Raw genomic sequence first — 24,361 nt, forward strand, 5'->3', positions numbered from 1 at the left:
TGCTACAGCCCTCAACAGACCAGCCTTCTTGAACGAAGTCTTCAAGGATGTCTCGATCGCCTCCACTCATGGAGCATCAAAACCAGCTTCCGATTTTCTCCCAGTAAGACTGTGTCTGTAAGTTTTTGGCGTCGTATGAAGTTTTATCCACCTTACCTACATCTAGGCCCTGTTAACCTCCCATTCGTGCATGTCGCCCAATTCTTGGAACTTGCATTTGACAGAAAAGTGTGCTTATCTTCCCATGTTTCATATCTTTTGGCTCACTGTCTGCAGTCCCTCAACACCCTCTGTGTTCTGTGTGGTACCTCCTGTGGAGTGGACAGAGTGGTCCTCCTCTGCCCATGTCGCACGTTAGTGTGCTCGAAATTGGACTGTGGAAGCATAGTTTAGTCCTCTGCTCGGCCATATATTCTTTGGTGTCTAGACTCTGTCCACCACTGTGGACTGCGTGTAGCGTCTGGAGCTTTTTACACCGTCCTCGTGGAGAGCCTGTACACTGAGACTGCTGATCCTCCGCTGTCCAATCGGCAAGCTGTCCTTCTGCATCGTTATGCTAGTCATCTGGCTTCCATGTCTACTCAACTGACCCAGATGACAAGCACTCAGCCAATCGTGTCCTTGAGTTTATCAGTGTCAGTGAGATGACATCAGTCATTTGAAGCTCTTTTTCGGGGAAACAAACCCACCTTCAATAGCAGTTTTCTAAGATTTCCTTCCGTTTGTAGTTTCCCTCCTCCTTCAGTTTCACTCCCATTGCTGCTCATTTGAAATTCGGTTTTTTACCCTTCACTAATCCACAGAATGGGCACTTATGACTGTAGCAGTTTTGCGCCCTAAAACCATAACAAAAAAAAAAAAAGGAAAAAATTTCACTTCAGACTACATTTTTAAGAATAAATTTGTAACCATTTTAACCAATTACTAGGACTATAATGTAGTACAAGGGGGAATCAAATGTAAATGGGATTTTTGTTCCTGAACATCAACAGTTGGTAGGACTGGCCCTGTGCTTCTGCTATGCTTAGGCAGGACCTTTAGAAGTAAGGAGAGTGTGCTGTTAGATATTTCCTGCCATATGTATAATTATCAGATTGCTTGCTTGTGAAGGAGTTACAGCGGTGGAAATTTGCCAAAGGTTGACTGCACAGTTCGGTGATAAAACATTATCAAGGACACATGTGTTTCCATGGCATAAAAAGTTCAAGTAAGGACAAGAACATGTGGAAAATTAGCAACATGGTCACCGTCCTCGGACCAGCATTACAGACAAAAACATTTGTGCAGTTAAAGAAATTATTGATGACGATTGACGGGCGAGAGTATCAGAAATTCCATGAAAAGTTGGAATCAATTACAGAGGCTGTCAAGCAATCATCTCAAATGACCTACAGTTCCGTAAAGTGTGTTTTTGATGGGTCCCTAAACTTTTGACCGAAAATCTGAAGTTGTCACATTTGGAGGTATGTCAGAGTCTTACAGCAAGGTTTACAGAAGAAGGTGATCCATTTTTGTGTCAGATTGTCACCTGCAACGAAACATGGGTACACCACTACACTTCAGAATCCAAACAGGCCAGTAAGGAGTGGCGGAGGAAAGGGGAGGCAGCACCAGTGAAAGCCAAGACTCGATTGTCAGCTGGCAAGGTTCTTTCAACCTTTTTTTTCAATCAGCGAGGTATTTTGCTGATTGATTTCTTGCATGAGCGACACACAATCAATGCTGCTTACTACTGCGAACTGTTGAACAAGGCAAGAGTTGCATATCGCCGCAAAAGACGAGACGAATTGATTTGACAGGTCATCCTCCTCCACGACAATGCGTGACCCCGTACTACAGCTCTAACTGTTTCCAAGCTACAGGAAATGCACTGGACTACACTTGATCATCCTCCTCACAGCCCAGACTTACTGCCCTGTGATTTCCATTTATTTGGACCGCTTAAAGAAGCTCTAGGAGGGTGACAATTTGAAGTTGACCAAAGTATGGAAGCCTTTGTGCACAACTGGCTGGTGACACGCCCCAGTTCTTTTTATGATGAGGGCATCAAAAACTTGCCCATATGCTGAGGCATATGCATTTCCAAAGTAGGAGACTAATTGGAAAAATAAATTATAATTGCCTTGAGGTTTTCAATAAATCAGTTTAGATAAAAAATAAAATCCCGTTTGTATTTGATCCAGCCTCGTATGTACAGTTGGGTCCAGACAAGGGAATGCTGTCACTTTTCCTGCCTCTGTCTTCATGTTCTGTGTGCCTAGTGAGTTCACTATCTTTGACGCGAAACTCTATCTGATTCTTAAAGCTGTGGGGCCAGATGAAACATGAATGTGGACCAAAATTCCTTATCTGTTCTGAATCGCTCAGTGCACTGCAGATGATCCAGTCTGTGTGCTCAGCAGATAGAACTGTCCAGCATGTCCATGATGCCATCCTGCACTTGGAAAGGTAATGACAGGTCATCTCATTCTGCTGGATATGAGGACACATGGTTATCCGTGGCAGTGAGTTAGCTGATATTGCGGCCAAGGAGGCATGTGCATCTTTGGGAGGAAGAGTGACTGGGCATTACAGAAAATAAGTTGCGATCTATAAAAGAGACCGTGAGGCCACAGAGCACCTCTTTCTGGCCGGATAGAATTGATGAAGTCTGTTTAACATGACTTCGAATAGGGCACTGCCCCCTGACTTGTGGCTTCCTTTTCAGACGTGAAGAACTACCTATTTGTGATGCATGTGGTGTGCTAATTATGGTTTGCCACATTTTAACCAATTATATTTTACATAATAATGAGAGGGTACAAGCTGGTTTACTGACAGACCTGCCCTCAGTTTTAGGTGCTAATGAGCTGAATGTGGCAAGTGTTTTACTACTTTGTGTTTTTTCTTCCTTTCTACCTAAGCTCTTAAATCAAAGCTTTTAGGATGTTAGAGAATGAATGGCTCAACCAGTTATTATTTTTGTGACCAGAGAGTCTTCTTTTCTGGACTTCTCTTAGTGGCTGTCGAGATCTGATGTCATTGATTTTTATGTTCAGCCTTGATTTGCTTGCTCCATTGTACTGTTCACAGAAGTCGTGCGTGTTTGTGTAAGAAAGAGTACAAGGGAGCATATGTGATCTTATGGTGTATTTTAGGCTATCCTCATTTTGTGTGCTCTAGTCCTATTCGTCTAATACAGTCAACATACAGGTGCTGATGACTGTGATGTTGAGCACCCTGAAGATGCAACAACAACAACAACTGCTTCAACAAAGTGAGATTTGATGGTTCTGTAATCTGCAAACTTGCCCAATTTGGAAAATTATTTTTGTCCCATGTGATTCCATTTTGAGCAAGCTTCATTGTATTATCAAGGGAATCGAAATAACCCGAAATAACCGTTTGGGCACAAGCCTTTTTTATGCGTGATGCAGTGGAATTCAAGAATAGAATGTCCAATGTGTGCTTAGAATAAACTATTCTTTTGCCCACGATATTGGGAGCACCGTCAGTCATTGTCGAAACAATTTTGCTTAAATTGATTTCTTTTGCAGTAAGTTATATTTTAACAACTGTACAAATCTATGTGCCCTTAGTAGTTCCTGGCAATGATATTATCACAATCGTCATCTGATTTCATCATCAAGACACAGCGGAATATAAGGAGAGGACTTTGTCCCTTTTTTTTCCAATCTCTCCTTTATTGTGTTGCTACATAAATGAATATCTTTGATCTTTACTTTCAAAATGTTCAAAAAGTGCTGGGGCAGATACTAAGCAGCCTTCCTTCAAAACTTCCCCATTGCCATAAGGTTACCATGTTGACCAATCACATTTGCAACCAAGAAACTTGTGGTGCTAGTATGACAATCTGTGCCAACATACTCAATCATAAATGTTGACTGTCTGTTCCTGTCTTAATAGCAAATGCAATGAATTTCTGTCACTCTGGTTCGCATCTCAGTCCACCAAGTCTGAAATTCTATATTATGCTTGCCTTACACTTTTTCTTTCTTTGCCAAACTACCGATTCTAAATAACACTCACAAGTTTAAAAATGGTACTAACTAATCGCAGCACATAATGTAAGCACACAACAAACAAAAATGGGTAAAGACAGTTTCATCTTAACAATGTGGCAATATGGTACATGCTGGTGTAGAACGGAAGTTGTCATTGTTAGAACAGCTGCCAACCTACGTGATGTAATAGTGGATGGTATATTATTAGCCCATTGATGATGAACTTTGATACTATGACTTCAAATGCAGGTGAACAAATGAATTATGTCAATTAGGTTGGCCTACCTAAATTCCTTATTTAATGCCATGCTCAAATTATTTGATCATGTGGCACTAATGGCATGTGTGCCATTGCCTCACCATCCATGCCGTAGGAGATACAGTGTAGGCTAGCTTGGTAGAGCCAAGTATGAAGAACAGGAGATAACATTAAGAATACATGATCCTCCTCCAACCATCAGGTTGGTTACCAGCAGTTTGCCATTCATTTTTGTCATTGGCCTTCCTCTTGTTAGTGGTATAGGTGGTGCGGCTGATATTCTCCATTATCTGGTTGATCTAGTCTAGTCTTGGTCTGCTTCTTGTATTTTTCTCTTCTACTGTTCCTTGAGTGATACTGTTAATGATAACATCATGTGTCATCAGATGACTGACCAGTGTGTCCCTCCTGTGTTCGATTACTTGAGGTAATACTGTCATGAAAACCATATTATAATAACTAATGAAGAGTTATTGAATTGAATTGAATTGGGGGAGAAAAGCTATGGAACATCTAGATTAAAAAATGCCTTAATTCATGGGACGCATTGTGAGGTGTCAAGGAATGGTCAATTTAGTAATATGTATCTCCTTCGAGAAACTACCTAGCCGAAATGCTGGAGATAAGACTTTCATGAAAACCAGATTAGTGTGTTCAGCTGATGGTTGTTTGTGCAGATCTTACTGGATCAAACTCCAGATCATTAATAGTCTCACAATCATTGTAGACAGCATAATGCAAGTTGATCATTGTTGCAGAGCCTTTAGATGTCCTATATGTGTTGCTCAGAGTGCTGGAAACTCCATGGCAGATGCACATTGTACAAACTTGAAACATGCACTGCCATATTATTTAGCCACTCCTCATTACTCTGAAATCTCTGCAAGACAAATTAACACTCAGAAAATAGTATCTGATCTTTTTTGTAATAATAAACAACTAATACAGTCTTTGTGCTTTCATTTTTCTACACAGTCCATGTTATATTGTAATCAACTATTTAAGTTGAAAATTCTAGAGATCAAAATAAAAATACCAGCAAAGTTAAATGAAGGATGTTCTTCTGATTTCAGCAAAGTACCAAGATATTTGTGGAACCTGTCATTTGTCAATGGAATGATAGGCTGAAATACGCTAAAGTCTTTGTATGAGAAAAGAGATAACAATAACATTAAATGCCATCTAATTTCACTTTTTCCAACATTTCTGAAAATTGTAGAAAAGGTTATATACGAGTGACTTGTTAAACCACCTGACTACAAAAAATAAAGCAGTGGAAAGTATGGGTTGGAATAACAACAGTGAAGTAGGATAGATTGCTACTTATCACATAGAAGAGCTGTTGTGTGGGGGACAAACAATTAAAAATACTTTTAAGAGTAGATTTAGTTATCAGATAAAGTCCTTCCACAGATGCATGCATGCATCCACACACACACACACACACACACACACAAATGGTCATGTGATGAGGTCTGCAGACAACAGTGACCATGTGTGTGTGAGTTGTGCTTGTATGAATGTGTGTGAAACAACTTGTTCAGTAGCCTAAGTTTAATTTACTCTTAAATGTCCTATAAACATATCTCTCAGCTGCTTAATGACTCCTCCGTGTGAGTCCGCAGCTCGTGGTCGTGCGGTAGCGTTCTCGCTTCCCACGCCCGGGTTCCCGGGTTCGATTCCCGGCGGGGTGAGGGATTTTCTCTGCCTCGTGATGACAGGGTGTTGTGTGCTGTCCTTAGGTTAGTTAAGTTTAAGTAGTCCTAAGTTCTAGGGGACTGATGACCATAGATGTTAAGTCCCATAGTGCTCAGAGCCATTTGAACCATTTTTCCTCCGTGTGACGAGTAGCAGTCTATTCTATGTCATTGTTCAACTTATATATTGGCAAAGTTACATTTTTAATTTCTTAATAGTTCCAATATTGAGAAGGCTGTTTACACATACTGCAAGAATGTGCTTAGTTTGTACAAATAAGTTACAAGCTATTGGGAAATTTTCAAATCTATCAAAGGCATTTGATTGTGAATATCCGTGTCCTTGTAAGTGAATTAGAATTTACACTGTAACAATAAATATCATGAAATGGTTGACACTGTATCATCCAGACAAGATACAAGTGTTTCAGTAGGACTATTAAGCTATTGCTCATCATACAGCTGAGAACTCTTTAGATGTGGTGTCCCACAAGGTTCCATCCTAGGACCCTTACTTATTTGTATATGTTATGACCTACCATCAGTTGCATTACCAGATACCAAGTTTGTTTTGTGCAGATGAACATTTGCAATAAATAATGAATCAAATTTATAAAAATATTGGAAAATGTAATTTAATAGTCATTAATAAATATTTACTTTCAATTCTTTGTCACTAAACTTTCAAATAACACATTACGTGCAGTTGAATACTTCTAAGAAGTTTGCCCCACTATATGCTTTACCCTTTGAGTCCAAGAAATATAAAAATTTAATTTTAAAATATTTCACAAAATTTACTTTTGTTGTCATAGTAGGGTACAAGTAGAAGAAGAAATTTGCAAAAAGTAAATGATCAGTTGGTTTGAAGTTATGTTTTCACTTTGGAACCACTGGGACATCAGTTTTTGACCAACCATTATTTCAAGAGATATATTTGAAAGCAGTTCTGCATTTTTCTGAACACAATCTCATATTTTGAAACTTCTATGAACTCGTCGAAAATGGGTCTAAAATTTAATAAATTAATTTGAAAAGTACCTATTGGTGCAGTGGTTGCATTCCAAGCCGGCCGAAGTGGCCGTGCGGTTAAAGGCGCTGCAGTCTAGAACCGCAAGACCGCTACGGTCGCAGGTTCGAATCCTGCCTCGGGCATGGATGTTTGTGATGTCCTTAGGTTAGTTAGGTTTAACTAGTTCTAAGTTCTAGGGGACTAATGACCTCAGCAGTTGAGTCCCATAGTGCTCAGAGCCATTTGAGCATTCCAAACCTCTCATAACAGCAGTAATAAAAACTCAAATTTACATTTCATTAACTTTAGATACTTTCACAGTCAATAATCTCCTCAATATGTTCACTATTCCCAAAAAAAGGAGGGGGGGGGGGCATGTTAGAACCTCCTTCAATCATGTAGCACAGTCTGTGCCCTGAATCTTGTACTGATTGCTGGAAGTGACTGCTACAATGCACCTCAGTGTACCACTAGAGGTCTCTGTCTTGTAGTAGCAGTGGTGGTTTGCAAAAGGCTGCGTTACTTCGAAAAGAAACAAAATGGTGTTTTCAGGCAGAAACCACTGGTACTCAAAGGGTTAGGATATAATGACAAGCAGATAGAAGAGGTTGACAGTGTAAAATTAGGGAGTTTACAGTCTGTTGATAAATTCAGTTGGGAGGAACGTACCACACATCTGCTGAAACACCTACTCAAATCCTTATGTGCAATGTGGATTACATCAGACATAGGTGATATAAAAGTAAAAAAAGCTGGCATACTTTGCATACTTCCATTCTGTTATATTGATCAGGATTAGTTTTTGAGGTAACACATTAAGATAGGCTAAAGTTTTCCAAGTTCAAAAGTGTGAAATACAAATTATTTTTAGTATGGACTCAAGAACATCCTGGCAAGGCCTGTTCAAAGAGCTGGTCATACTAAGTGCTGCTTACCAATATATTTATTCCTGAACGAAATTTGTCATAAATAATATATCACTTTTTCAAATGAATAATTCTGTTCGTGGAAACAGTATTCAGTATAAGAATAATCTTGACAAATATTTAAAATCACTTACTTCGGTCCTGAAAGGCATTCATTATTCTGTAACACACATTTGCAATAGCTTGCTAACAACCATAAAATGTTTGACTGCTGATGGGGCTCATTTTAAGGATTTATTAGTGCCCAACTCCTTCTTCTACTCTGATGAATTTTTTAGTAGAACCTGTTCATGAATTTATATTACTAACAATATCAAATAATGTTTGTGTTATATAAAATTTGACTCTTGCACATCTTCAGTGCAGTAATGCAATTTTTGAAACTAATTTTCTCTTTGATAATGCTTTGCTGCAATCTTCTTTCCTTCTTCTTTTTCCTGTGTTTATCCCATATCTTCATGAGGTAGGCATGTTGAACTAGATTTGGCAATGTTAGAGGTATAGGGTGATCAGATGGCACATCCTACACCTCAGCTAATTGTACATTTACACATTTTAAGAAAAGTTTTTTTATTACCTCTTGAATGAAAATATTTTTAAGATTTTCTCTTTAGTTGTTTCATAGTATTTTCTAAACTATGCATTACATATTTTTGAAACTTCCTGGCAGATTAAAACTGTGTGCCAGACAGGGACTTGAACATGGGACTTTACACATATTGTATTACATATTCTTGTTTTCTAAAATATTCTACATCTTTGAAGATCTCTTTACTATGGATCTATGTAACAAAAAAGTCATCTAATTTATTTGACTCTTATCCAATTCAACTTTGAGGCAATCAGGTAATAGAACGTGTGTTACAAACTTTCAAACATTTTTATTGTATATAAGATACAGTATAGTTCTCATGGTGTGAAATGGCCTTTATGGTATCTAGCTTCATGTGTTTTACAAAGATGTAAAAGTAAGTTTTTATGAATTCCACATAATTATTTTATTTAATATTCCAATTAATGTAGTTGAAGGTGAAGACCTGAGATTGAAATGTATGTGTAAAATAGATGTAATGAAAAAGAAGAGCAACAACAGTTAGCTAAAGTATGCTGTTTATTGTTAACAATTTAAGTTGCAGTTTGTTGTAACATGTAAGATTTAATAACACCCGTAATTTTCTTTTCAGGCCATAAATCATTTCTCCGATTTTCAAGACCGTGTGTTTGCTATTGCACTTACAGATTCTGTGCATAGCTTTCAGGTGCAGAAATCATCATCAAAAGTAGTGCAATATCTACAGAAGGTATGTTAAAATTATTATAAAAAAGTAAGAAACTTCTGCATATTTTCATTTGGCAAGCAATCATATTACAGTTTTGTTGTGTAGCATAAAAAGCATCAATTATGTGTGTAAGTTGCTGATGACCAGACTGAGTCTTTCATCCAAAGTACATATGAAATAAATGTTAGTTTCTGTTCTCCCAAGCAGAACAAACTATGGCGTACAATCGTGTGCCATAGGAAGGAATATCCGCCAGTAATGTGTACCAAGTGGAAATATACGTTTATCAAAACCTGTCAGTAATCACAATTGCTTATACAGGCTAGATGTAACCTAATAAAATTAGCAGGAAAGCGATTTTGGAGAAAAAGAACTGCTGTTTCATATTTGTAACTGTAGAGACCCAATTACAGTCATGTTGATGTTTACTAGAAAGCTAACATGAGTTCTCAAAACCAGAATCAATGAACCAGACAATTTGAAGGAGGAGTGACCGCTAAGAAGTGTTTTTAATTTTCAATTGAATTGGTGGATTTTCAAATTCTTGCTATATGTATGACGGGAGCTTATTGAAAATTTTTCTAGCATTGTGAATCCTGAATAACAGTTAACTATGTTTGCATGGTCTGCGTGATACTATTTTTGTGTCTTGAATGCTGGTTGTGTAAATCGTATTTCAGATGAAACAATTTTTGTTGAAACAATTTTTTTTAGCAATAAATATCACTAGTGAGCCCGGCAATGGTTTGCAGTTGCTAAATATGTATGGGATGTGTGTCTTAATCTCATCTTTGCCCTCCCCACTCCCCACCTCCCCTTCTGTCCACCTGCCCCTCCCTTATCTTTTCATCCATTTCCTCCTCCACCCCTTCTCTCTGTCCATTTTATCCTTCCCCCTCTCTATGCCCTTCTCCTTCCTCCCTCTCACCTCCTCTCCAGTCTTTGACCTTTAGCCTTGTGTATTGTTACTCCAAATAAAATGTGTAATGAGAACTGCAGTTGCTTAAAATGAATGGGTAAATTGGTTAGGATAATGGATATATGGGGTGTGAGAGATCTGTCCAGCTGCTGGAAGTAGCTCCAGTGATAGTACTTAGCATAATTTTAACATGTAAAGGGGTAGGATTACAAAGTTTATGAAAATTCAGATACTCCTACAGTATTCTAATACTGAGCCAATAAGCCATAAATACAATTTTTCTGTTTTCTGCTAAAACCCACTGCGAGGAAGAAAACAAAACTGCACATAGGCATATTTACACTTTTTGGTTAAAATTATATATGAAGAGAAAGCATATATATGAGAGAAACAATTTATGTAATGGTTTAAATGCCTTGTTATCATAGTTACAACTAACTGCAAAAAATAAAACTGAACCGCACATTTTCACAGCATAGCACAGCATATTCTTTCTTGCAGTCGGTTTTGACAGAAATAAGAGATATTGTAGCGAGTTTTAACTGAAATGATATACTTTATTTACCAACATACTAAAGTGCTTGAAAAAGTGAGTACAGTGATATAATGCTTGTTAATGTTGAGGATGAAGTTCTTCACAGAAGAATCCGAAAAGTATTCTAAAATTGAAAGACAACTCAGCTGGACTCAGCTATTGTGTTGTAAACTCACACATGCTAGACTACTTTGTAGTCCTGAGCCTTTTGACTGTTTACTTGTCTGCACTGCAAAACTAGCGGGAACTGTGCTGTATATTGGCAGCCAATTTCTGCTTCAACATTCCTTGGATTCATAAATGTACACCAGTGAGGAGAAATTAGACATAGTACTTTTATAAGGCAAATGGTGGTTTGAGACGTATTGCCAAGGAATGTGGTATCATCCAGAGTAATGTAATTCGCATCTTGCACCAACGTATCCTATCCATGATTTCGAAAAGCGTGTAGAATTTTGTTGGTTTCCTGTGCATCGCTTGGGAGACTATTACATTTTTGCAACATGTCCTCTTTACTGACAAAGCGATGTTTATGAACCATGGTAATGTAAATTTGCATAACATGCAGAATTTGGCAGCTGAAAATGCACATTGGCTTCATCAGATACGACGATGACAACGACTGTGAAGCATAAATCTGTAGTGCAGCTGCGACAGAGAGGCAAAGTGTTTCAGCAATTTATACATCAGTGAGAATACTGTACTCACTGTGCCAAGTCTGTGGGCACAGTCATTCACTAGCAGGTTTAGTTTAGTTTCATGGCTTCGTGGCCATGAAGTGAGATTCGGGCAGTTTTGCGGTTCAACTTCGCACGTGATTTAAAGATAGACCAGTGCTTTGAAGAAATGACTCTTGCACTCGGTGATGTGTGTCCTCATTGTACCACTATATTCAGATGGATCACAGAATTCTAAAGAGGACGAGAAGGCCATGATCAACAGTTATGGAGGAAAACAGTGATGCTGCGAGGAAAATGTTAGACGAAGACAGATGAGTGACCTATAAGCAGAGAGAGGATACCTTAGGGTTAAATGCACCAGCAATTCCACATGATCATTTTCAAGTAAAGAAACATTGTTTTATCTGGGTGCCGCATAGACTGACGGAAGACGAGATGACATGATTTGGTGCCAGATGTTAAAGAAGTTTTCTAATGGACAATCTCAATATGTGAGTAACTTTGTGGCAGGGCACAAGACTTGGCTGTACTATTATGATGTGCCGACTAAGACTCAAAACAAAGTACAGATATTTGAAGATCAGTAAAGAAGAAAATGGTAGCTGTTTCTTTTTTTTTTCCTTCCCAGATCAAGTGAAACTGTGGAGCGAGTTGTTTTGGACACTCACAAGACAGTAACAGCTAAGTGATACACTGAGCAGTACATGCCCAAAGTCATCCAGTCTTTGCAGAACCTGTGACCGAAGTGAAGAATGGACACTTGGTGCCTCCATCACAAGAACGTTCCAGCCAAACCATGCCAGCCAAACCATGCAACAATTATTTGTGGGGTACAGTACTGAAACTTCTTGAGCACCCTCCTTACAGTCCAGACCTTGCTCCTTGTGACATTGCACTATTCCTGCATGTGAAAATGAAACTGAAAGGAGTGCAGTTTTCAAGTTATGAGAATTTCCTCAGGGCTGGGGATTCGTTTCAGACAATGGAGAGGTGTTTTCAATGTGGCAGAAATTGCTTCAAAAAAAAAAAAATAAAATATATAAAGCTGTATTGCAAAACTTCCTATTACCCTTCGTATTCTTATGGATCTTCGGTGCAGCAGAGGTGATAGGGCTTCTGGTTGCTCAACTCTTTCACAAGGAATGCGAGCAAGACGGAATATGTCAGGCACAGTACCTCAATCAAGATGCACACCTGGAAAGCATTCTGAGGAGCAATGGGTGCTCCACCAGTTACATTAGAAGTGTCACAGAATCGAGCACTCATCAGAGTGACACAATGGAAGAAGAAATGTCAGGTACTGCCTTTCCAATACATTCGCAGAGTGATGGACAGAATCAGCCTATATTGTGCAAACAAGGCATAAAGACAATTTAAAAACTGACAGAAAAGATCACACAGTACCTCAGATCAGCAAAGGAGGAAAGTAACCCAGTTACAATGTCAGAAATATACCGCATACCGTGCACATGTGGAAAAGTCAATGTTGGACTGACTAGACGATCAGTCAACACCAGCACCATGAACATAAGAAGCATTGCAGGTTGGTACAGTTGGAGAAACCAATCACGATCGAGCGTGCGCTGTGTGACACCAACCCCATAGTAAAATTCACCAACGTGGAAGTTCTTGCTGTAGGGAAGAGCTATCACACCCGCTTGTTCAGAAAAACAATAGAAAGACACAAACATGCCAATGACTTCAACAAGAAAGAAGAAAACCTAACGGTTAACGGATCCTGGATTCCTGTGCTGCAACAAATGACTGTTGTAGGTAGCAAGGGGAGAACCACAGCAGAAATCACCATGGAAAAGCCCTTGGATAGTGGTGTGCCAGGTACATACAAGCTGCAACTGCGAGCTCAACTCCACCATTGACAGTGGTGGGTGAAGCTCTGACAGTGCCAGCCATTCGTGCTGCTAAAATGTTAGAAAGATCATTGATTGGGAAAAGAAACGCAGGATGAAAATCTGGTGTGTGTTATGTTAGGAGAAATAATGCAAGCCATGTTGTGTAAGAGTCTGTCAAATTCCTGGATTTCGAAGGTGCAGGCAAAGAATAATCAAAAGTAACAGTGGGCAGTAGCATCCACTTCAGAAACGTTTTTCACAAAAATTAGATTTGCCGCAAACTTCAGAAAAGTAAGACAGATGTACTGCATTCTTAATTTTATAATAAAATTACTATTTGTGTGCCACATTAATTAAAACACAAATGAGTTTTCTTTTATTCATATAGCATCTTTGATGATTGTATTGTAGTGTTACAGTTTTCAGCTTAAAAATAAGATTTTTCAGTTTTAAAAAGTAACTTTTGACATTTTTGCCTACTTTAAATAGCTGTATAGTTTACTTTTTATTATGTGATATTGCCAAAGCAAAAAAAAAAAAAAAATACAGTATTTCAATACCAGTACTGAAGACGTTTTCAAAATAACAACAAAAATCTGTGTGTAGAAAACAGTTACGCAGATTCAGACATAAACTAAGTGAAAACAGTATTAGAATAAAATTCGGGTGAATAATTCAAACACAGTTAAATGTCTGATTGAGAGAGAGAGAGAAGCAATATACTGTGTTGTATATGTTACACAACCTCAAAAACATGTGTTAGGCATGATGTAAACATGTTGTATTAATCTGAGAAGTTTGTAAAAATTAAGAGGCACAGATTAAAAAAAGAAGCAAAAAACATAATGTATGTGACAAAAACAATTGTAATGTCTACATTAAACACACAGAATGTGAAGGCCTGAAAAGATGGTACATATTGTTCAACATTTAGGTTGTATCCCTTCCTTCCTTTCCAGTGACCTTTATTCAGTCAGTGCCTGGTTTGGGTCTTTTCCAATGGTTTGGAGAACCAACCATTATCACGAAGGGCTGCTGCTCTCAAAGGCATTTTATAGCTACTGCCTGCTTCCACACCCCCCCCCCCCCCCTTAACGCCAGCCTCCGTGTATCCCTTCTGTTTCGCCAAGCGGAATCACATGGTTAGATGTGAAATCTGGAAAGGTGTTTAGATTGCATATATGAGATTAAAATCATAAGTAAATAGCAATAAAGGGTGATGTGAGACTATGTAGGGTGGACATAGACGTTCACAACATCAAGAAGTAATACTCCCAAATGAACGAGATTAGCATGGCAACCATTCACTTTTCATGCTATTCTAAGACAACACAGTAGAGCTGTGCAGTAGTTTATTATTAAATACTCCTGCTCACCCAGCTGTACCTGCAAGACTCTGTCAATCCTTAATGCAACACCATGTAAAAACACTTTTTTTTTAAATTGAGCCAAAACATTTGTATAACTCAAAACATAGAAAGAGAAAAAGTTATCAGAAAAATAATTGTGATTCCTTGTGAAATTAAAAATGACAAGATGAAAAACATTGAGAAAGGAAATACGACATCGTTATGTTCTCACGTGCTGAAAATGAACAAGAATATAATGTAAAGAAAAATTCTGTACAAAGTGCAATGCGGAACTTGCATTGGCATTAGCAAAAGCAAGCAAAGTCAGCAGAAGGGGTAAGCAAAAACATAACTGTACACATTTCATCTGTATAGACAGAAAGTAAATCAGTACATGTGTTAAATGCATAGGAAAAAAATGCTGCTGTATAGTGGATAATCCTGGAATAGTGCAAAATGACTACTGATGATGCTACTTCAGCAACCAAAATTAAATACAATTTGTTATTCTTCAGTACATAGAATGCAGTTATTACAGTATAATAATTTTAGCTGCAGCAGAAAATTCACACTCCAGCATATATACAAGTTAATGTAGCACTGAGGAGAAAGTTGAAAAAATCAGCAGCAAGAGAACATTGCAGATTCCTGCCCTGCGGTTTCATAGTTCAACTAATTAATGAATGAGACAATTACTGCTATAATTTTGGTCCACAAATTTATGTGGCAAGATTCATGTAAGGACAGTTTTTGTACATAACTGTGTTGCATATAGTGTTTTTGGTTTTCACTTTCTTTGTTGCTGCAGTTTCGGTTTTCTGTATATGTTGTTCCCTGTAAATAGAGCGGTGTGCAATGATGAAAAAGAGTCCTCAGAACAACTTGCGAAAAGGAGTGTTGAGTGCTTGAAGAGCTGTATTTACGGCAGCAGCAATCTGTTCATTGACTTTGCGAATAACTGCCTATTGTTGAGTGGCAGTCAGCTGCAGGTCTCTAGCTAAGTACCAGGGCTTGTTGAGTGGTAGCATGCTGGGTCTTTTAAGAGAGCCACAGGGGCTGCACCACCTGCTGGTAGGCATGTTTATTAGCCAGATGCAGCAGTACTTGTGAAGCCACTTAGTGATCTCCTTTATGAAGAGTGCTGCTGCCAACCTCTGCTGGAAATGAGTTTCTGATCGCTTTGCAGCTGTGATATTCTACATATGATTACTCGTTTTGGGATTTTTTCCAGTATTAACTCTCTTAACATTTTTCATAATTTCTTTCCAGTGCTGTTTGACTACCAGTACACACTGTTAAGCTTTTAATTTTGGTAGAAGTTAAGCAAAATGTTATAATAGGAAAAACAAGTTAAGACAGAGAGAGGATGGAGTGATCTGAACCCAGCATGTATATTGTGCATAATGTATTATCTTTAATGTTAGACAAGATGAATTTAAGCTGCTGTGACAGATGGTTCATATTTGTCCTAGGAACCAAACAGGTCTGCAGTTTCCACAATGGTTGCAATATGCAACTACCAAAAGAAACAGCACAGATCATATAAGTTAATTTCTCAAGTATGTTTTTTGTGGCGCAGGCCTTGTTGAGTATAGAGTTGCATCAAAGAAAGTGACAAAGTGGTCAGAGATGATGAAATTCACCATAGTCACCTTCTTGGTATTAACCCAATTAACCCACTTTTTCTGCATCATGAAAGGAAGCAAAAGCAGAATAAATCATTTCTCCTCACAGAATTATTGTTATGTCTGTTTCATAACACTCAGTGCACTCGAAGAAGTGACAGTTTCTGCCTACAGTATGTTTAATGTCACTGACTGCAATGAAAAAATAGTGCACAGTACAAGGTGCGGATAGAAAAAAACCGGACTGATGCTGGAAAAAACATTTATTTACAATTATTTACAATTTCATGTTATCTCCTTCAATGTACTCTCCTCCTCGGTCTCTACACCGCTCCATACGAATTTTCCACTGTTCATAGCAATGCTGCAGATCATTTTCGGTAAGTCCATACATTACTTCCGTCGCTTTTTCTTTTACTGCTTCAACAGTCTCAAATCTAGTTCCTTTCAAAGCTGACTTGACTTTAGGGAAAAGAAAAAAGTCACAGGGGGCCAAATCAGGTGAGTAGGGTGGATGATCTAAGATGGGAATGTTGTGTTTTGCCAAAAACGTCTTCACTGACAACGCACTGTGAGCTGGGGCATTGTCTTGGTGAAGGATCCATGACTTTTTTCTCCACAAATCGTTCCGTTTTCTCCGTACTCGCTCACGTAGGGTAGCCAGGACGCTAATGTAGTAATGCTGATTCACTGTTTGTCCCTCTGGTACCCAATCAATGTGCACAATCCCTTTGATGTCAAAAAAAACAATCATCATTGCCTTGAATTTCGATTTGACATTCGTGCTTTTTTTTGTCGTGGAGAACCAGGAATTTTCCAATGCATCGATTGGCGTTTAGTTTCGGGATCGTAAGTAAAAAACCACGATTCATCGCAAGTAATAACATTTTGTAAGAAGGTGGGATCACTTTCAATGTTTTCCAGGATGTCAGAACAAATCATTCTTCGGCGTTCCTTCTGTTCAATTGTGAGACACTTTGGAACCATTTTTGAACACACTTTGTTCATGTTGAAACTTTCGTGAAGAATCTGCCTAACACTTTCCTTGTCAACTCCTGTTAACTCAGACACTGCTCTGATTGTTAAACGGCGATCTTGTCGAACAAGTTTACCGATTTTTTCAATGTTTGCATCAGTTTTTGCTGACAATGGTCTGCCAGTGCGAGTGTCATCACTGGTGTCTTCGCGGCCATCTTTAAATCGTTTAAATCACTCAAACACTTGTGTTCGCGATCAACAATCATCGCCGTACACTTGTTGTAACATTGCAAACGTTTCACTTGCAGATTTTCCTAGTTTGAAACAAAATTTGATGTTAACACGCTGTTCTTTCTGTACACTCAACATTTTCCGACGCACAGACAAAACGTCAACTACTTAAAACAGACGCCACGGGCAGACTGAGTGCAGGAGGCAGATGAAACTCGAGCAGTAGGCGGAGCGAGAGTAGCAGTAGGCGGAGCGAGAGTCACGTGACAGGCCACACGACTTTCAGCCTTATTGCATTCGTTTTATTGTTTCACCAGTACTAGTCCGGTTTTTTTCTAGCCACACCTCGTATCCTCTGACAATCAGTTACCTATTCCACATTCTTAGGAAATTAGTGCAGAAGGGATTTTGTTTGTTAGTGGTCATGCAACTCTCACTCTGCTGCTATGAAGCAATTTAAATATTCATACATGTAGTAAGAAAATTATTTAAAAGTAGATTATTCATATGTACAATCTGCCCACTTCCAGAGTTCGACTGGACAAACTTCATCAGTAGTCCAGTATGTCCATTTCAATTCCACAGTGTCATCCTATTTTTTAGGGGGGTGATAGGGGGGGAGGGGGGTCATGTATGTCTCCTTTATGGACATCTAAGCTGTGTCTGTGTTTTGATTATTTTTTGTGTGTGTGTCAGACTGGGACGAGGAGTATGTGTGGCCTTCACTTAATTGAATGTTAGATGGTGCTCTAGAGTTGCTGCCAGAACCCATCAACATTTACTAGCTTGATGTGCGGATTGATCCGTTGTTGGCACAGCACCTTGTCTGGCAAGTCATTTGTGCTTTGCCATACAAATGTCTCCTAAACATGAAGTAGTAATGAGTGCTAAATTGAAATGCAGAAGCCATAGAAGCTGATTCCTTTTTACCTTACTTCTCTGTAAGATATTCTGAAGTCAGGATTAATAATAATCACAATGTAAAGGTTTTTTGAAAGTATATAGAACTAATACTGCGGGGGGGGGGGGGGGGGGGGGGCTCAGAGTTTAGGGTGTAGTTATAGGGTAGATGTGAGGAAAAATAAACTGTTTTGAAAATAAGGATTTTTGGCAGTTGCAAAGATAATGACATCTTAAAGGAGTGGTTACACTGAAAGAAGATGTTTTGTGTTGTACACCCATCTAAATACTTTCTTGCAAGAACAGGGAAGGAAAAACCATGAGAAGTGGGAGTTGCCAACTACAGCAGCCACTTTTGGAGCATGGTGGACTAATAAAAGGAATGCATGGTTAAATAAAAGAAAATACAATTTCAGCTTCCTAGTAACATCCAAAGTACACTAGAATTTGGATTACATGCTCTTGCACACACACATTCCTAGAGCTTACCTTTAATCCTTTGTTTACCAGTCGTTACTGTGCAAAACTGATTGTTTGGACTATCAAATATATAAGTGACGTGATGGAAGAACCACTTCTCAATGTTGGACACCACATATTTTCTGCCTATAATGGCTTTGACATCATAACTGTAGCTCAAGCTTTTGTGTTCTCTGCTGCATGTACATTGTTTCTTGGTTGTGATTATACAGCTCAGAGAATTTGAATTTTTATTGATGATAAGAGTTGTTTAGTCTTTAAAATTGAGTTTTGTGTGCCATAAATCATTACTGCGGGTTAGCTTTTGTACTTAACAAGATAATGATGATGTTTGGTTTGTGAGGCACTCAATGGCGCAGTCATCAGCACCCGTAAAATGTCCCAATTTTTAGATAGTCCATTTTCTTTTCGCAATCCAATCTAGTCACTCTCAGAAATGATGATGAAATGATAACAACTCAAACACCCAGTCCCCGGGCAGAGAAAATCCCCAACGCGGCCGGGAATCGAACCTGGGTTCCCATGATCCAGAGGCAGCAACGATAGCCCCTGGATCACGAGCTGCGGACTTAACAAGATAATAATATCCAGTTCAAGTCTCTAGCCATTGGCAAGTATAGGTAGTTACGTGTTCTTCACAGCTATATAGTTGTGGACTGTGTGTGCTGCTGACCTGACCAGTAGCATGCTGTATCACAACTGGATGAAGTAGCATGTGATCAGAGGTCTGTAACCTCAGCCAGAGACAGTGGAAACAAAATTGCAGCAGCAGACAGTGGGAAATTTTCCTGGTGTAACTTTAGTCAATACTAAAACAATCAGAAGTTAAATTAATACAGAAGAGTGAATGAGTCTGAAGAAGTTCTAGAATTTCTGTAATTGCTGCACTTGTGAGAGCCGTCAGTGTGTTCACCAACATAAAGATCTGTTAAAGAGCTATGCATTTATTGTTACTAATCATAATTTCACAAGCTAAGCTGGTAAATGAAACATCATAGAAGCCTGCAAAGGGAACTTCAAGAAGGTGTGTATTGCTTAGCACACAAAGTCGCTTCCATTGGAGCAAATGAATGTGTCAGCCATGTGATGTCTATTCTGCGAAACAACTCCGCATGAGAAATGATGACTGTTTTGCAGAGTACTGCAAAAAGTACGTAAGTGAAAATACTGTCAAGAAACTTTTTCTGAAAAGAAATTAAATTATCATTTTCTTAACATGGATATAAAGATTTTATCATTAGTAAACAAAGGATTAAATATTTGTGTTGTAAATAAAACAGTGCCTGGAAGTGTGAACTAGTACCAGCTTCAGCCAAGCTACTCGATGTATCCAGTGCCACTTTGGCAACACTCTTCCAAACGAGAGTCGTATCATTGGGCTCCCCTCCACCCTCCCAGCCCTCAGACATTAGTTTTTGTACCTGGAGCTGTTGGCAACACCTACAAAAATAAATTTTATTAAGTGATCAGTGGGTTGTGTTTCCTTTTAAAATAAGTACTACATAGACAGTTGTCTGTAACAGAAATAAATTTTCGAATATTAAAAGAAAAGAAGTCCGCTTTTCAGCTCTTTAAAAGCTTGTACGGAAAGAAGTATTGCTGCAACTTAAATGAAAAATTTCAATTAAATCGAGTTGGTGAAATGAAGAACAAAATTCCAGTAGTTTAATAACGGAACTTTTTAGCTCACCATGGTTTCATGTTGCATTGGAAAAAATGGGACAAAAATTATCTGAGTTTGTATGACCTTTATATTTAAAACAAGACACTGTTTGACTGTATAAGTTGTGTGTTGTGAGGGAGGGGGGGGGGCAAAAAATAAATAAAAAGCTCAGCAGTAAGTATTTCAATTTCAGAAAGTAGCTGAAAATTGATAAACACGCTGTTCAAAATTTTTATGTACGCAAATGAAAAGGAAAACCTAAATTTGTGTGTGGTATGAATGATAAATATTCCATTAATAAAGGCATGAGAGGTCGGCATGTGGAACTCATTCAACAGGTGTGTGTTTTCAGTAAATTGTAACATTTTGCGTGCTGAAGCAGTATTGATTTGAACCCAATTATGTGCGAGACTTAATAGGAAGGTTTCACTTCAAATACTTTTATACTACCTGGGGCAGTAACTCAGACAGAAGTCAGTGGTGGCTTGCAATTGTCATACAGGTGGAGCCGTTTCTACTAGAACATTTTTGCTTCTGTTGTTGTATACTTTCATCAGTACCAGTTTTCTCCACTAATTACAGTACACCGTGTTACAAATTTTGGACCTGGGGACCTTTGGCGCCTCAAGCGGCCGTTTCTGTCGCTTGGGCCCCAAACCCGGCCCTGGTTATGTCACGGCCTTTGAAACGATTCCAGAGTGCCCTGTGAAGCAGTGTCTACGGTGGTCAGAGACTGTGGTGAGGGGAACAGGCTGGCGGCCGTTCGCTCTCGAGCGACATTGTGGTGGCGACGCAGGGAGCTCGTTGATTAGCCAGGCCGCTGGGCGCCGAGAGACCGCCAGCTGGTTCGCGCCGCAGCTGTTCGTTTGGCTGCTGCTGCCCGCTTCAGATGCGGACGATGCCGTCTCCCGGTGGGCGCGCAACTTGTGACCCTTCATCCAGACTGACCAAATTACCCTTCAACTGATTCCAGAATCGAAATAAATGGCTCCAGTCCTAGTCTGGCGTTTAGTTATAGTTTTCAGCGTTCTCTCTCTCTCTCTCTCTCAAATAACATCCTCCAATTTTGGGTAAGAGAGAGATCGAGAAATATGCCCCAAAAGTTTGACGACGGCGTTAGAGTTTACATACCACAAGTTGCAGAAGGCAAAAACCGTTTTCGGAAACAAGAGTTACACAGTTCTGCTTACATGAAATGTCGGAACTGTTTTGCCTGCCCACTCATATCTGTATTCTGCGCTCATTTGTTTTTGGGATGTGGTATATACACTACAGAACAAAAGAAACTGGCACACGTGCCTAATATTGTGTTGGGCCCCAGCAGCGAGCACGCAAAAGTGCCGCAACACGACGCGGCATGGACTCGACTAATGTCTGGAGTGGTGGGAGGGAATTGACGCCAAGAATCCTGCAAGGCATCCCAGATATGCTCAATAATGTTCATGTCTGGGGAGTTTGGTGGCCAGCGGAAGTGTTTAAACTCAGAAGAGTGTTCCTGGAGCGCAAATCTGGACGTGTGGGGTGTCCTATTGTCCTGCTGGAATTGCCCAAGTCCGTCGGAATGCCCGATGAACAAAAATGGATGCAGGTGATCAGACAGGATGCTTATGTATGTGTCACCTGTCAGAGTCGTATCTAGACGTATCAGGGGTCCCATATCACTCCAACTGCACACGCCCCACACCATTACAGAGTCTCCACCAGCTTGAACACTCCCCTGCTGACGTCTGGCGTCCATGGATTCATGAGGTTGTCTCCGTATCAGTACACGTCCATCCGCTCGATAAATTTGAAACGAGACTCGTCCGACCAGGCAATGTGTTTCCAGTCATCAACAGTCCATTGTCGGTGTTGACGGGCCCAAACGAGGCTTAAAGCTTTGTGTCGTGCAGTCATCAGGGGTAAACGAGTTGGCCTTCGGCTCCGACAGGCCATATTGATAATGCTTCGTTGAATGGTTCACAAGCTGACACTTGATGACCCGGCATTGAAATCTGCAGCAATTTGCGGAAGGGTTGCACTTCTGTCACGTTGGACTATTGCCTTCAGTCGTCGTCGGTCCCGTTCTTGCAGGATCTTTTTCCTGCCGCTGTGATGGAGATTTGATGTTTTACCGGTGGTCTTAACGGAAAAATCCCTACCTCGGAGATGCTGCGTCCCATCGCCCGTGCACCGGCAATAACAACGTTCAGACTCACTTAGATCTTGATAACTTGCCATTGTAGCGGCAGTAACAGATCTAACAACTGCGGCCAGACACATGTCGTCTCATATAGGCGTTGCCGCAGTATTCTGCCTGTTTACGTATCTCTGTATTTGAATTCGCGGGCGTGTACGTGTTTCTTTGGAGCTTCAGTGTATAAACCAGCTGTTATCATTTTGTCAGCACGGTGAAAGGGGGGGGGGGGGAGGCGGCTCTCGGGACCCGTGAACGATCAGATTTGTTTGTCAAATTTCCTGTACTTTCCACGGGGTACTTCAAAAATGTTCACCCGATTTGACAAGAATATGCCCCTACACGAGTCGGAGAAGTCCCCATAGCCCCCGTGACTTTTTACTTCTGGGGGAGTAAATAGTAGTTTTATTGGTATCTCTACTTGGGATCTGACGAGAATCATTGTTGCCAGTATTGTTTTAGTATTGCATTGTTTAAGTCATGGCTAATGTGAGCGGACACGATTCCACTGTTGAGAAACGGTTAGTGGCATGTGTGTGTGTACGCGATCGCGCACAAACAGCGAAATCAATGACAGACGTAATGACAAGAGATAACGAGTGAGTTTAGAGATTGCTGTGACAGGGCCTCACCTCGTAAAGAGACACAACCTGATTGGGGGAAGCGTGCTTTTGTTTCAGGCATTGTTAACCCTCAAACGGTGTGGTGACTTCTTAGTAGAGTTGTGGCGATTCGTGAATGAATCGTTCATTTGAACGACTCTAAATAAAGAATCGTAAGAATCGAATCGTGATACGGACGAATCGTCGTTCAAAAGAATCGTAAGAACGATTGCATGTTTCCGAGCCGTGACGATTCCAAGTTCCAACGATTCATCGATTCTTAGTACGCAATGCTTCGAAGGCAACCTCCAAATCATGCCATCGTGCCGAATGATTACGACCGCCAGATGGCAGTCTAGTGGAGGATGCGCGTGAACAAAGGAAGCTCGGGACGAACAAACGAAGTTCGTGGGCCGTAATATTACTCGTGAAAACGAAGCTGACACTTGGCGGTGGATGACGGGAATGAGCGTAAAGGCATTTCCCATTTACTATAGCTACCATCAGCCACCGCGCCGACGTCCGCTTAGTTTGCGCGAGTAATACACGAACTAGTGATGACAGAAACGATATACAACGGGTACACAGCTCCCAATGCACACGATTAAAATCAAGAAATCCAAGTATTTGTTGCAGATGCGATGCAAAACACACACACACACACACACACACACACACACACACACACACATCTTCTATACACACGAGCAATAGCACTTGGATTATGTATTATATTTCGCGTATCTCGAAAACGGCCCTAACGATTTGGATGAAATTTTGTATGTAGACTGGTTTTTGCGTTTTGAGTTCACCTACATAGTTCCATTCTTTCGTAAAAAGTCAATTTTGCAATATATATATCCTACATAGTTCCATTCGTAAAAACGCTATTTCACATGTTTTTATAACGCCATCTCGTAAAACTTGGTTAGTACGTATTGAATGTAGTCAATGTTTTGGTTTTTATGTTTATCTGTATATAGATGTCTTTCCTTACAGCACGCGATTTTACACAAAAGAATTTTTTTAATAAAAATGCGAATTTCGTGTTTCTTGGAAACGGCTTTAACAGTTTGGATAAAATTTTATATTTAGATACGGATTTTGGTTTTCAAGTTTATCTTTAAACAAAAGCTTTTTAATTAATAATTTCAAGTTCGAGTTTTCGAATGTTATCGTGTTCAGATTCATATCA

At 39.7% G+C, this 24,361-nt stretch overlaps 1 protein-coding gene across 1 annotated transcript in view; it reads left to right on the forward strand.

The window, feature by feature from the left end:
• Positions 1-24,361, forward strand: part of LOC126198685 (FAM172 family protein homolog CG10038) — a 266,737-nt gene that overhangs the window by 140,895 nt on the left and 101,481 nt on the right. Inside the window, exon 6 of the mRNA XM_049935180.1 lies at positions 9,083-9,199. Coding sequence (XP_049791137.1) covers positions 9,083-9,199 — 117 coding nt within the window. The remainder of the gene's footprint in view (positions 1-9,082; positions 9,200-24,361) is intronic.

Source organism: Schistocerca nitens, chromosome 8, assembly GCF_023898315.1.
Source record: "Schistocerca nitens isolate TAMUIC-IGC-003100 chromosome 8, iqSchNite1.1, whole genome shotgun sequence".
Taxonomy (NCBI): Eukaryota; Metazoa; Arthropoda; class Insecta; order Orthoptera; family Acrididae; genus Schistocerca; species Schistocerca nitens.